Source organism: Gossypium hirsutum, chromosome A06 (genome assembly GCF_007990345.1).
Source record: "Gossypium hirsutum isolate 1008001.06 chromosome A06, Gossypium_hirsutum_v2.1, whole genome shotgun sequence".
Taxonomy (NCBI): domain Eukaryota; kingdom Viridiplantae; phylum Streptophyta; class Magnoliopsida; order Malvales; family Malvaceae; genus Gossypium; species Gossypium hirsutum.
This window is the reverse complement of record NC_053429.1, coordinates 4,304,088-4,316,644: the sequence shown is the minus strand read 5'-3', so window position 1 is coordinate 4,316,644 and position 12,557 is coordinate 4,304,088. Positions and strand designations below refer to the sequence as shown.

Here is a 12,557-nt window from a genome sequence, read left to right as displayed (position 1 = left end):
AAGCTGCCCACATATGACGTGGCATATGATTAATAGAAAATAAAGATGTTAAATTGATAGATTTAATTTTTAAATTGAAAAAAAATAAGAGGATTGAATTTTTAATTTTTAAAGTACATGGACCAAATTGAAAATTCTATACAAGTACAGGGTCTACCAGCAGATTTTAACTCTTTTTCTTTTGCCGTGTCTTTTTGAAGTATTTATAGCTTGTCGTAAGAAATCGACATGAACTGTGTTCTTTTCCTTTCTTCTTCCTTCAACTCTGTATATTTTCAAGTGTTGTTTCAATGGGGTATCACAAAAGGCTTAGAATCGTCTCCGGAATTTTAAAAGACAAGGGTTCATTTGTCAAAACAACTTTATCAACGAAGCGCCACAAAGCTTCCACTCGTCGCGTCATTCTACGAGCCACCACCCACGGCTCCTCTGTTCCCCCATCAGATCACCGAATCGCAGCCGTTATAGGCCTTGGTCATGGCTCACGTTTCACAGCATGCACTTGTATACAAGCCGTCATGGACCGTCTACACCGCACCAAAGATTCATCGGTCGCTGTCAAATGTCTCTACACAATCCATAACATAATAAACAAAGGTTCCTTCATCTTGAAAGATCAGCTCGCGGTTTACCCTTCTTCCGGTGGCCGGAATTTTCTCAACTTATCGACGTTCCGAGACGGTTCCGATTCAGAGACATGCGACATGTCGGCATGGGTCCGATGGTACGCCGGAATCTTGGAACAAAATTTGATGGTCTCGAGGATCTTGGGTTATCACCTTAACTCACCACGATCCAAGAACGAAATCATAGGGTTTTTGAACTCGGATTTACTAAAGGAACTTGATGTTCTTGTTAATTTTGCCGATCATTTGGGTAATGTACCGGCCGATTCACTTTATCTTCAACGGAAGAGCTTGGTACACGAGATTGTGAGATTGGTTAGCGAAGATTATAGATCAGTACAACGTGAAATCTTCGTCCGAGTCACGGAACTCGGAGCGAGGATGGCGAGTTTGAGTTGGAGTGAGTGTACTGAGTTCCTGAGTTGTATAAACAGGTTCGAGGGTTGCAAGGACAGGATAGCTGTGTTGTTGGTGAACAGGAACAGGAACGATGATTTGTGGGGTTTGATAAAGGAGACGAAGGCGAACCTTGTGGCGGCGATTGAAAAGAAGGAGAATAAAGGGAAAATGGTGGTGGTTGCAACGGCGGACAATGAGTCGAACAATTTGACTCGGTTTAGCCAGTTGTTTCGGTTGGCGCCTAGTGGGCGGTGGGTTGAGTTTTGACCGAGTCACTTCCTAAACTGTTTTTAGCCGTTGTTTGTAACTTTCTCTTTGAATGGTGTACATAATCATTTGAGGTTCTTTTAATTATTGTAAAGTTCTTTTTAATATCCACGTGGCCTTCCAGTTTATGAATATTCTTTTTCTTACAATTAATATATTTTTGAAAATTAATATTTTCTAATAATATCATTTTTAGGGTTTCAACTCGAGTGATTGCAATGTTGATAAAAATATTTACTATCAGGAATGGAATAAAAAAAATTTAGATAGTGGGATCAATTTTTTTAAAAATTAAAACGTTTATAATAATCATATAAATTAATGCTTAATATTTTTTTATCTTATTGTTCTTCTCCGACCACTAGTAAACTTTCTTTTAAAATAGTTTTCTGTTCTTACTCACGAAGCTAGCATATAATTAGTAATTGTTATTTATAAAAAATAAAAATTATTTAAGTATTTTTTGATGACATGATAATACAATATATCAATTTTCACAATAATCACGCAATAAATAACAAATTCTAAATAAAAATGTTAATTTTTAATTAATATTCAAAAAATTAAAGATTATTCATACAACCGATCCCAATTTATTTAAGGGTTTTTATTAATCAACATTTAAAAATTATTACCCAATTACAATATTATGAATATTATACAAAATCAAAATCCTAAAATCATTTAATAAATAAAAAATTAAATCTTGCATAAAATTTTTAATCTATCACAAGAAAAGCTACACTCTTAATTTTTTAGGGATTTAATCAATAAAGCTTGAAAAGAAAAAATAGTTGTTACCAAATTAGAAATACCAACTTGAAAGTAATCGAAAAATTGAACACCTATTTTTAAAAAATTCTAAAGAAAATACGAGAAAACAAGAGAAATTTGAGAGAAAAGTAATGTTTTGAATGAAAATTAAAGAATTACTAATGAAGAAAATTTAATTTATTTTTTATATAAAAAATTGTTTTATAAAATAATTACTTTTTAAAAATTTTCACAAGCATTTTCAATTTTTGTGGGATGAATGTATCAATTATATAATTTTTTATAAGTATTTTTTAGGAAATATAATATTTTTCTTTGTGGGGTCAATTACAATGGGCTATGCGACTCCGCCATAGTCTATTATTACAGTTTTGACGTAGTTATTTGAATTAGATTAGATTAATTGGTTAGATAAGAAATCGATTACGATATCAATTTGAAAAATAATTTTGAATCAATTAGATTGGGAATTAATATGAATCGGCTAAACTGGCAGTTAAATCGATTTTTTTTTATTTTAATAATTTTTTAATCAAACTAGTTTTGATTTAAAACACATTGAGCTTTGCATTTGTAATTAATTCCAAGGTTGTGGGATTCAACGAATAGACTAGTTGAACCTAGAATTGGCCAATACACCTGTCTAGAGAAAAAGGTTGAACTAGTTGACTAAAAAATTAGTACGGATCGGTTGAATCAGGTCAAAAATACATTTGAATTGACAATTGTTTTAGATTTTTTTTCGTTTACTAACATGGATTTAAGAATTAGAAGTATATAATATATATTAGAAAAGTAAAAAAAATAGTTTTTTCAAATTCAAAAATATTTCAAGAATTTCAAACTCATTACTAAATAGACATATACAAATATTTAGATTAGAGAAATTATCACGAACGTAAAACATTTAAGAGAAGGCGATATACTATGAGGAATTTATTGCACAGAAAGTTTTCTAATTGGAGAAATCTTCATTTTTGTCTTAGAAATAAGATCGATATTTAGTCCTAGGTCGATACTAGTACTAAAAGTAGTAAAAATATTAAGATTGTAGTTAATAATTATCAAATAATTGATAAAATGAACCCCTTTTTATTTCATAATTTATAAAAAAAAAACAACCCATCCAATAAAAAGGGAAAACATTTTGATTGGATGAGACTGAATGAAGAAATACTAAATTGTCTTATATCGAATCTAGAACTTTAGTTCTTCCCAGAATTTGTTCTGCCATATAATGCATATAAGGTTAAACCACGGATCATATCAATAAAATTACGATTCTAAACAATTTATTACTCAATTTATTCTAATTTTAAAAAGCAAATCCAAATTTTTGAATGAGTAAAATTTTGAATTTAAATTTTGTAAATTGAAAATGATATTGATGGAATTTACTACTTATTTAAAAATTTAATTTGAATTAATTTCAAATTTAATAGAAAATCATGCAATTATGGGATGCTAAATAAGTGGAGATATTATAAAGGCTTGATGTTGTGAAGTGCTGGCTCATCAAATTGCGGTGATAACGGTCGATATGTCCAACTATGATTCCCTAAAATCCCTCAAAAGGTGTGATTGGTGGTCCTTACTACTAAGACCCTTTCCAGTTTTGAGCTCATCTTATTGTTGGGCATTAGCCTGCATGGTCTTGGTGTTCGTTCTCATATTTATTTTATTCTCTTTTTAATGGTAATTTGTTTATGGTTAAAATATGCCACAGGTCCCTAAACTCTTCACAAAATCAGAATTTAATCTTTGTATTTTTATTTTTAGGATTTTAGTCTCTTTACTTTTCAAGTTTCAAAATGCAGATCCAATTGTTAATATGGAGTCATGTCTCGCATTTTTCGGGCCAAACAGTGTGTCACGACGAGAAAAGAGCCTTCCTTCTGACAACGCGACGCCCCCCTCACGACGTGGCAACATGTTCCTCAATTTTTTTGGCTTTCTTCTCTCAATTAAACTCTATTTTAGTTTTCCACTTAAACTCTAATTAACTTAGAGATATTCTAGTTATACATGCTACGAATTTCAGCCTATAAATAAGCCTTAGTTACTCTAGATTTAACATAACAACAATATTGAGATCGAGAGAATTCTTTTTTTTTTGTTTTAAAGGGTTTTAATTTCGGGGGTTCGGGTTTTTCTTTTTGATTCTTTTTTTCTTTTGTACTCTCCTTTATTATAGTGAAATCTCCTTTTGCCTGTGATTTTTTATCCTCATTTGACGAGTTTTTCTACATAAAATTTGCGTGTTCAATCTTGTCGATTTTATTTTATTTACTTATTCGTTGCATACACAGGTTATTTCCCTACTGTTAATAATATTATTTTTTTGTTAGATTTGTTAGTGTGACATTTTAAAATAAAAAAAAATACTCACATTGTAGCAACGTAACTAAAAAATTAACATTATAATGAACTTAAATTTAACGAAATAATTTTAACAAGGTTAACAATTAAACCTAAATTTTAAAATATGAAAAATAAAAGAACTCATTTACTAAAAAAAATACATAAACTAAATTTTAAATTTATAAAAAAATACAGTAACGACATATTTTAACATTTTATTTATTTTAATCTTACTAAAAAAAACAATACTTACATTGTATTGTATACAGCTAGAGTGGTTAGCAATTAATTGTTTGAGTTCATTTGTCCTTTTTTTCTATCTTGTTTTCATCTCTTTAATTTATACTCATGTCTCTGAATCCCTAAGTACTCTTATAGTTTTTAATTGGGTAAATTGCAATAGAGGTAACTTAATTAGTAATTACTAGTACATTTTCTATTTTACGGTTAAATTCTACTATTACCTCTTGTACTTTGCAAAAGTTATAGATTTAGTCCACATACTTTAATTTAATCAAGTTTAGTCTTCGTACTTTTTGAATTGGATAGTTTTAGTTCCCATAGTTTTTAAATTTTAAAATTTTAGTCCTAGCCCAAATGGTAATAGCTAAGTACGTTTGGTTAAATTCAATCATCAGTTCTATATTATGTGTATAGTGGTAGATTTAGTCTATATTCTCTGATTGGATGTTTTAATTTCTAACATCATGTCTAAAATGGATATTTTAATTTTCAACCACCGTTTTTTTTACGGTAATACTAAATACTTGAAATTAACAAACCACACTTTTTTACGGCTCTTTTCAGAAGCACTTCTTCTAACCCGAAATTTTTAAAAGCAATTCTTAATCACAACAACAATATCAAATTGGAAGTCTTAAACTAAGCTTTTCAAAAGCACTTCTTTATAACAATTTTCAAAAGCAATAAAAAATTAGCGCATATTGATATTTTGTTACTTTTAAAACTATAAAATCTCTAGAATCAACGCTCTAATGGTTGGGTGCAGTGGTAAGTCACATTACATTTTCAAGGGAAAACGCATGTTTAAACCTTGGAGGACGATATTTTTTAGAGGGACAACCCCTAACCCCGAACATGGACTATACAACATACATGAAGAATTAAAAAAAAAAGAAGCCAGACCCATGCAAAGTAGAAGAGCCCAATTGTAATAATTTGGTCCAATAAATCCAGAAGAATTTTCAAACCCAATCAGAAACAACTCCAATGGCAGATACGCCATAGTTGGCTGAATCAATGGTTGAAGTTGCTGGCATCAATGGCGAAAAATCAAAGTGTTTGGAGTTAGAAAACAGGTGAACACTACATTTTTGCTTATGATATTTAAACAGGGATGGAAGACATTAAACATTATTTTGAAACAATTAACAGATTTTTATTGGGAGTGACAGTTTAAGGTGTCCCAAAATGGGCAAAATTCTTTGGCCATTTAGTAGATCCCTTGATTATGGGTTGCTGTGGTTTGATCACTTCGCCCACCTTCCAACTCTCTGCTTAGCCTTTTCAGCCTGTAAACAAAGTGATAAATGAGACAATGTAGCTGTCTTTAAATGAACCATAATCAATGTTTGAATGTATGATGCTTCTAACCTCCTTTTTCCAATCTCTTCGAATTGTGAATATAGCCAAAATCACTGTCTGAATAGCTGTTCCTCCAAAGATCATCCCACCCCAAATTCCCTGGTTTTACCATTACAAAATGTTGTCAATTCTGATCCACACTCAAAAACATGAATCAAATAAACTCTAAACCTGTACTCAATCTTGATACCAACTCATATACACTTATCAGTTTTGATGCCAACTCTAAACCCCATAGTTGATCTAATTTAATTTGATCATAAAAGTTAACAATTCACATCCATTTTTAAATTAACAAGAACTTCAAATAATTCAAAACTTGAAATGACTTGAAAAAGTAATTTGTACCCAAAGTGACAAGAATCCTAAATGATCTAAACTCATAATAGCTCAACATAAACCCAAAGCGACTCAAACCAAAACAACCTTAATCTAAAATTATTCAGTTCAAAATTAATATGAACCTAAAGTTAACCCGAACAAGTAATTTAAATTCAAATTGATAATAACTTAAAATGGTCTAAACCCATAATGACTTTACCCAAAAAAACCAAAATTATAAGTCAAAATAATCCTAACTCAAAATGATCTAAACTCTAAAATAACTCAAATCCAATCTATAGGGTGTTATAAATGGTAAAAAAAGAAAGAAAGAGATTTTAAGTCGAATTGTTTTTAGAACTCGGAAGGGTTAAGAGGGCCTTACCGAGACACCCAACTTGAAAACCCATCCCATCAAAATCCCAAGAGGGAGTCCAATAATATAATAGCAACCCAAGTTTATGTAAGCCACCGTTGCTTGCCACCCTGATCCAATTGCCACTCCTACAATTTACAACAACTTAAAAATTATTATCTGATTGAGTCTTAACTCAATTAGTATGAATATTATTATTAATACTGGAGGACGTGAGTTTTAGTGTGCTGAAGCACATTATCCTCCTATTTATAGATTAGAGAGGGGCTATGAGTAGTTCTAAGCATTGTGTCAAAGAGAGCAAATATGATCAATATATATTTCTACTGTTAAAAATTGATGTGGTTCACAAAGAGAGTTACACATAGTACAAAGATTAGTTTTCAACAATAAAAATGTATGAAATTTTTAACAAAAAGATAAGTTTACTCTTTCATCTAACATACAAATATTATTTTGTCTATTTTTTTAGTAGAACGAATAAAATGCAATCAACTCTTAGTACAAAGACCTTATGATCAGGGGCGAAGCCAGGGAGGGCTGACATGGGCCCTGACCCCTCTTAAAATGTAAATTTACTCTTTTTGCCCTTAATTTTTTTAAAAAATTTTAAATTAGTAAAGGTAAAATTATACTTTAGCCCACCTAAAATTATAAAAATTCGATTTAATCATTTACAAATTATAAAGATATAAACTATAAAAAATAAAAAATTTATCCGCCCCCTAAAAATTTGTTCTGCCCTACTTATGATACTTTTACCTTTATATGCCCTTACAGTATGAATTTTTTTTTTGCATAAACAACAGTAAATGTCATTCAATTATGTTTTTTTCTCTTTTTTTTATCATTTAATTATGAAAAGTTACAAAATTATCATTCAAGTATTAGTAATTTTTTTGTCACCTAACTATTTAATTTTATCTTTTTAATCACGACTGACTAATCGTAAAAATAAAAATACCAAAAAAATTAAAAATAATTGAGTGAGGATTTTATAACTTTTTATAATTAGATGACTAATTACTAATAATTGGATAATTAATTTCTAATTTTTTCATATTTGAGTGAAAAAGAAAACAAAGAAATAAATTACTACTAACGTAAATTATCCCGTTTTCCTTTTACCTGATAAGACTGGCTGAACACTGTTGAGTAGAATGGTGACGCCTAACAGGTAAGACAGCTTATCAACTTCTTCAAGGACATCATTGCTGGATGTGAATATCAATGCCACTTTATCACGAAGTACCAACACTATTATACAGAAGAATACTCCAACGATTGTCGATTGCACGATTGACACCTTTGTAGCAAATTTCGCCCCTTTCCAATTGCCTGCTCCTAGCTCATTTGCCACCCTTACTCTGTCAACACCCGTCACCAATTTTTACTCTTTTTTATTATTTAAAAATAGGTTAATTAATTTACATAAGTACCTGTTTATGAGTCAGGTTATTCGTTTAAGTTCGAAGGATCACTCGAATTTTATAAGAGTTTGGACAAAAATATTAGACTCAAAAAATAGACTTGGGTAAAAAATTAGACTTATTTAAAATATGGGCCGATCTCAAGTTTAAACATTCAAGACCCAAGTTTGGCCCGACTCATTTTTAAGTTTATCATACTTTATATTATGTAATTTAGAACACATTTTTAAAAATTAAACCTATAGTAAATATATAAAACTACTCTAATATAAATAATAAAATAATGTTAAGATGACTATATAAAAACTTTCAATAAATAAAAAGATATATAATTTTTTATTAAATATTAAAATAATATAATATAAATAATTTTTAAAAAAATTAAAAATAATATGGGCAGTCCTAAAATGAATTTGGATTAGTCTTTTGCAAATATGAACAGATTTGGCTTAATTTTAAGCTTGGGCAAGCATAAAGTATGTTGATATTAAGCTTATGCTCAACTTGAATACGACTCAACCCAGCCCATGAGCACTTCTAGTTAGATCAAAAAACAAATTATTTTTTTTTATTAAAATTTTATTCCCAATTTATTGTTAAAACTTTATCTCTATACATCATCATGAGATAAACGTAGCACACCACATATTATTATTTAATTATTCCGTCAGTTATACCAGTTTTCAATAGTACAAACTGATAAAAATTTAATAAAAATTTTAAATTACTCTTTAATCTGATTTATAGAAACTAATTTTTTTATTATTTTATTTCTAACTTTTATGTTGATATATTTGTGGATATATGCCTTTCAATTTATGAACTCATATGTGGCACTTCAACTAAAAAATAAGTACATTTTTGAAAAATGAAAACCAAGTGACCCTTCTTCAATCTTCTATCTTATTCTTTTCAAATAATTTGGACAAAACAATTTTGCTTTTGCTATATTTCTCTAGGATATTTTACTTATTTTACTCAAAAAAAATTAATATTTATAAAAATGACTCTAGTTTAAAATATTCACAAAAATGACTTGAAATGATTAATAAAATTAAATTATGGGAAATAGATGGTCGACACCACCTTTTTTTATTAAAAAAATAATTTTTGGGATTTTAAAACACTAGATGACCGATACCATGTATTTTTTCAAAAAAAATTGGGTGTTGGCACATTGATGGCTGGCATCCCTTTATCTGATTAAAAAAATATTTTTTTACGGAAGTGGTGTTGGCAAACAAAGGGCCAAAATCACCCAACAAAAAAAATTTAGAAATATTATAACATAACCCCTCCTTGAGAATTTTCATGATTGAATTTTCCAATCATATTTTATAAAATATGTAGTTCAATATATTTTAAATTAATTTTTAAATTTAATAATAATGTGAGTGATGCAATAATAATTAAAAAATATGATGCAATATTTTCAATTTTTGTTGTTGGTGATTTTGGCCCTTTGTTGGCAGGCACCACTTTCTTAAAAAATATTTTTTTAATAAAATAAAGGGATGCCGGCTATCAGTGTGCCAACAACTCAAATTTATTTTTTTTGAAAAAAATACATGGTACCAATCATCTAGTGTCAAACTCTAAAAATTATTTTTTTAATAAAAAAAAGTGGTGCTGATCATCTATTTTCCATAACCTAATTTTACTGTTTATTTTAAGATATTTTGGTGAATATTTTTGAATTAATCTCATTTTTATAAATATTAAATTTTTTGAGTGAAATGAACAAAAAAAACCTAGAGAAATATAGCAAAAACAAAATTGCTTTTAAAAAGAATAAGATAGAAGATTGAAGAAGGATCACTCGGTTTTCATTTTTCAAAATGTACTTATTTTATAGTTGAAGTGCCACATACAAGTTCAAATGGGTCAACATTTTGGCCTCTTTACTCAATTCAATAATAAAAAACAGATTTTGAGTCCTTACCCAGTAGCAGCCAGGAAAGCCAGAGGAATCATAAGCTCCCAACCATTGATACTCATACTGTCAAAATTTACCAACGGGAAATAATGTCAAGACCCCAAATCCAATTCACGAAAAACCAAGAAAAATTATGAAACAATAGACACATAATGAAATTAGTATATTTGTCGAATTTGATTCGTTTTTTCATTTTAATCACCTAAATATTAAAATATCTATTAAAGTTTAATTATACATATCACGTTATGTTTGCATTTTTATTTTAGTTACTCAATTTTTAAGTTTCTTTCATTTTGATCACTTAAAAAATATCGTTTTAAAGTATTGATTGAGGTAAAAAAAATTAAAGATTAAAGTGAAAAAAAGGTAAAAACTAAAATAATACACTAAAAGTTAGATAACCAACTAGATAATTTATCCTAAAAAAAACTAATAGTCCATAAAAATTGGTAAGAGTACTCATTAAAATTAACCAGCATTAAAGTTTTAAAATCCATTAACAATTTTATTTGATGTGTGATTTATAAATACCACTTGCAGTAATTTTTTTAATGCATAAATAATATATAAATAAAATTTGAATATCAAAATATTATACTTTAAAAATTATTTACTAAAATAACATGTTTTGAATAGCCTCCCAGTAAATTTAAGAATAAATTGTCATTAAATTCCGAAGTGGTAGAAATCATCTTGAATGACTGTAATTTGATCGAAAAAATTTAAAAATTATTCAAAAACCTAAATTATTATTGAAAAGTAATACCTTGGTAGCATATTATACGATGGATGACTTCCTAGTTCCTACCTAAAGTTATATATATATATTTATTTATTATATACTTATAAAAGTACGAGGAAAAATGACGTACCAAACGGATAAGGCATCCACAGCCAAAGTTGCATTTGACAAGTATCCAGTCATCAATATCAGAATCCGATAGTACCAAGTTTCCAAGCTGCAATTCCGATTGAAATTAAATACCAACAAATTATAAGATGATATATATACATACACACATATTTATATATGTATGTTGTTTTGATGTACCATAGCATGACTCCAGAGGAAGCAGAGAGTTTAAGAAACTCCCATAAGCCATTAAATGCTTCCATCGAGTACCCGGTCCATGACAAAGGACAGCCACCGAGGACAGTGTAGCTATAAAGCCCCAAAGACCCAACCCACCACGAAATATCCAACGCCAACGAAGCACCAATCACACCCCAATCCAACACGTTTACGAACACCCAACTCGTCAACACATTCACCCCTAAAGCACCAAACGAGGCATAGGCTAACACCAGAGTCTTCGACTGGCTTTGCAAGAACCTTTGTAATGGGAACTGAAACGCAAAGTTAAAGTGCAAAGGTATCATCCAAATCGCCGCCACCCCCGACATCTCCGCCACATCGTCCGGCTGTCCTAATAGCTTTAAAACGGGGGTAGCAAATACGTAAAAGGGTAACAACAAGAAACAACAAAGGAGTAAAACGATCCATGATCTTTGCATGTAAATGCCTAACATGTGGTATTGTTTAGCACCAAAAGCTTGTCCACAAAGGGTTTCTAAAGCACTCGCCATCCCTAGCTATAGTAAAATGAAAAAAAAAAACTAATGTTAAGAGACAAATATGGTAGAAAAACTAATGGAACAAAAAAGAAAGTTTGATCTAATGAAAATTTACTAGGAAGCCAAAGTTGAAGCCAACGATGACCGTATTGGCTATTGAAATAGCAGCAAGTTCAACATCACCAAGGTGACCAGCAAAAGCTTGGGTTATAATGTTCATGGAGTAACCAGCAACACGACTGATGATTGAAGGTCCTACGATGACCCATAGCTTCTTTGTTTCGATCCATAGCCTTGTACTTAAGTCCTTTCCTTCTTCACCATCTTCATCTCTCAATATAGTTGCTTCATCATTTGAACTTGGTTCTGTTAGTAAAGGTTGATGGTATTCGTCACTGTTCCTATGGGTATCATCCATTGGAGAGGCAAAAATAAAATAATAGACTATGGGCTATCTTAGATTTGCTTGAGAGAATGGTAGATGGATATACTTAAGGTAATATATGAATGGTAGCAGTGTTGGACACATATACGGCACCCTTAGATTACATATATATATTTTTTTGGGGTTAGAAGGTTACACACATTTATTCATTATACCAAACTTAGGAAATAAATAAAAGGAAACATATTTATAAATAAATAAAAGGAAACACGAAAAACAAACATGTAAAGTTTTTTCTAAAAAAACAATAGTAAATAATAATTAATTATAAAAATGAGTTGGAGAAAAATTATTTACGAAAATAGATTATTTGCTCATGTGCAAATAAGTGTTGTCTGATACACTAACGATACCATCTAATTTTTCGATCAATCATCAACCAATTATTACGATTTTTTTAAAAAAATTGTTTATTGGTGCTACAATTGTATCAGGCGAC

At 29.7% G+C, this 12,557-nt stretch overlaps 2 protein-coding genes across 2 annotated transcripts; one reads left to right on the top strand and one right to left on the bottom strand.

The window, feature by feature from the left end:
* Positions 1–225: 225 nt before the first annotated feature.
* LOC121230335 (putative clathrin assembly protein At4g40080) lies at positions 226–1,426 on the top strand. Its single transcript, XM_041114920.1, has one exon. It carries the CDS (start codon positions 291–293, stop codon positions 1,290–1,292), a length of 1,002 nt encoding a protein of 333 aa, XP_040970854.1. The 5' UTR covers positions 226–290; the 3' UTR covers positions 1,293–1,426.
* Positions 1,427–5,576: 4,150 nt separating this feature from the next.
* LOC121230334 (protein DETOXIFICATION 27) lies at positions 5,577–12,196 on the bottom strand. Its single transcript, XM_041114919.1, has 8 exons — positions 11,789–12,196; positions 11,150–11,691; positions 10,971–11,057; positions 10,102–10,158; positions 7,858–8,096; positions 6,739–6,857; positions 6,042–6,131; positions 5,577–5,959 (listed from the first exon to the last, which is right to left on the bottom strand). The coding sequence occupies exons 1-8, from the start codon at positions 12,089–12,091 to the stop codon at positions 5,918–5,920; spliced, it is 1,479 nt and encodes a 492-aa protein (XP_040970853.1). The 5' UTR covers positions 12,092–12,196; the 3' UTR covers positions 5,577–5,917.
* Between the last annotated feature and the right edge of the window lie 361 nt (positions 12,197–12,557).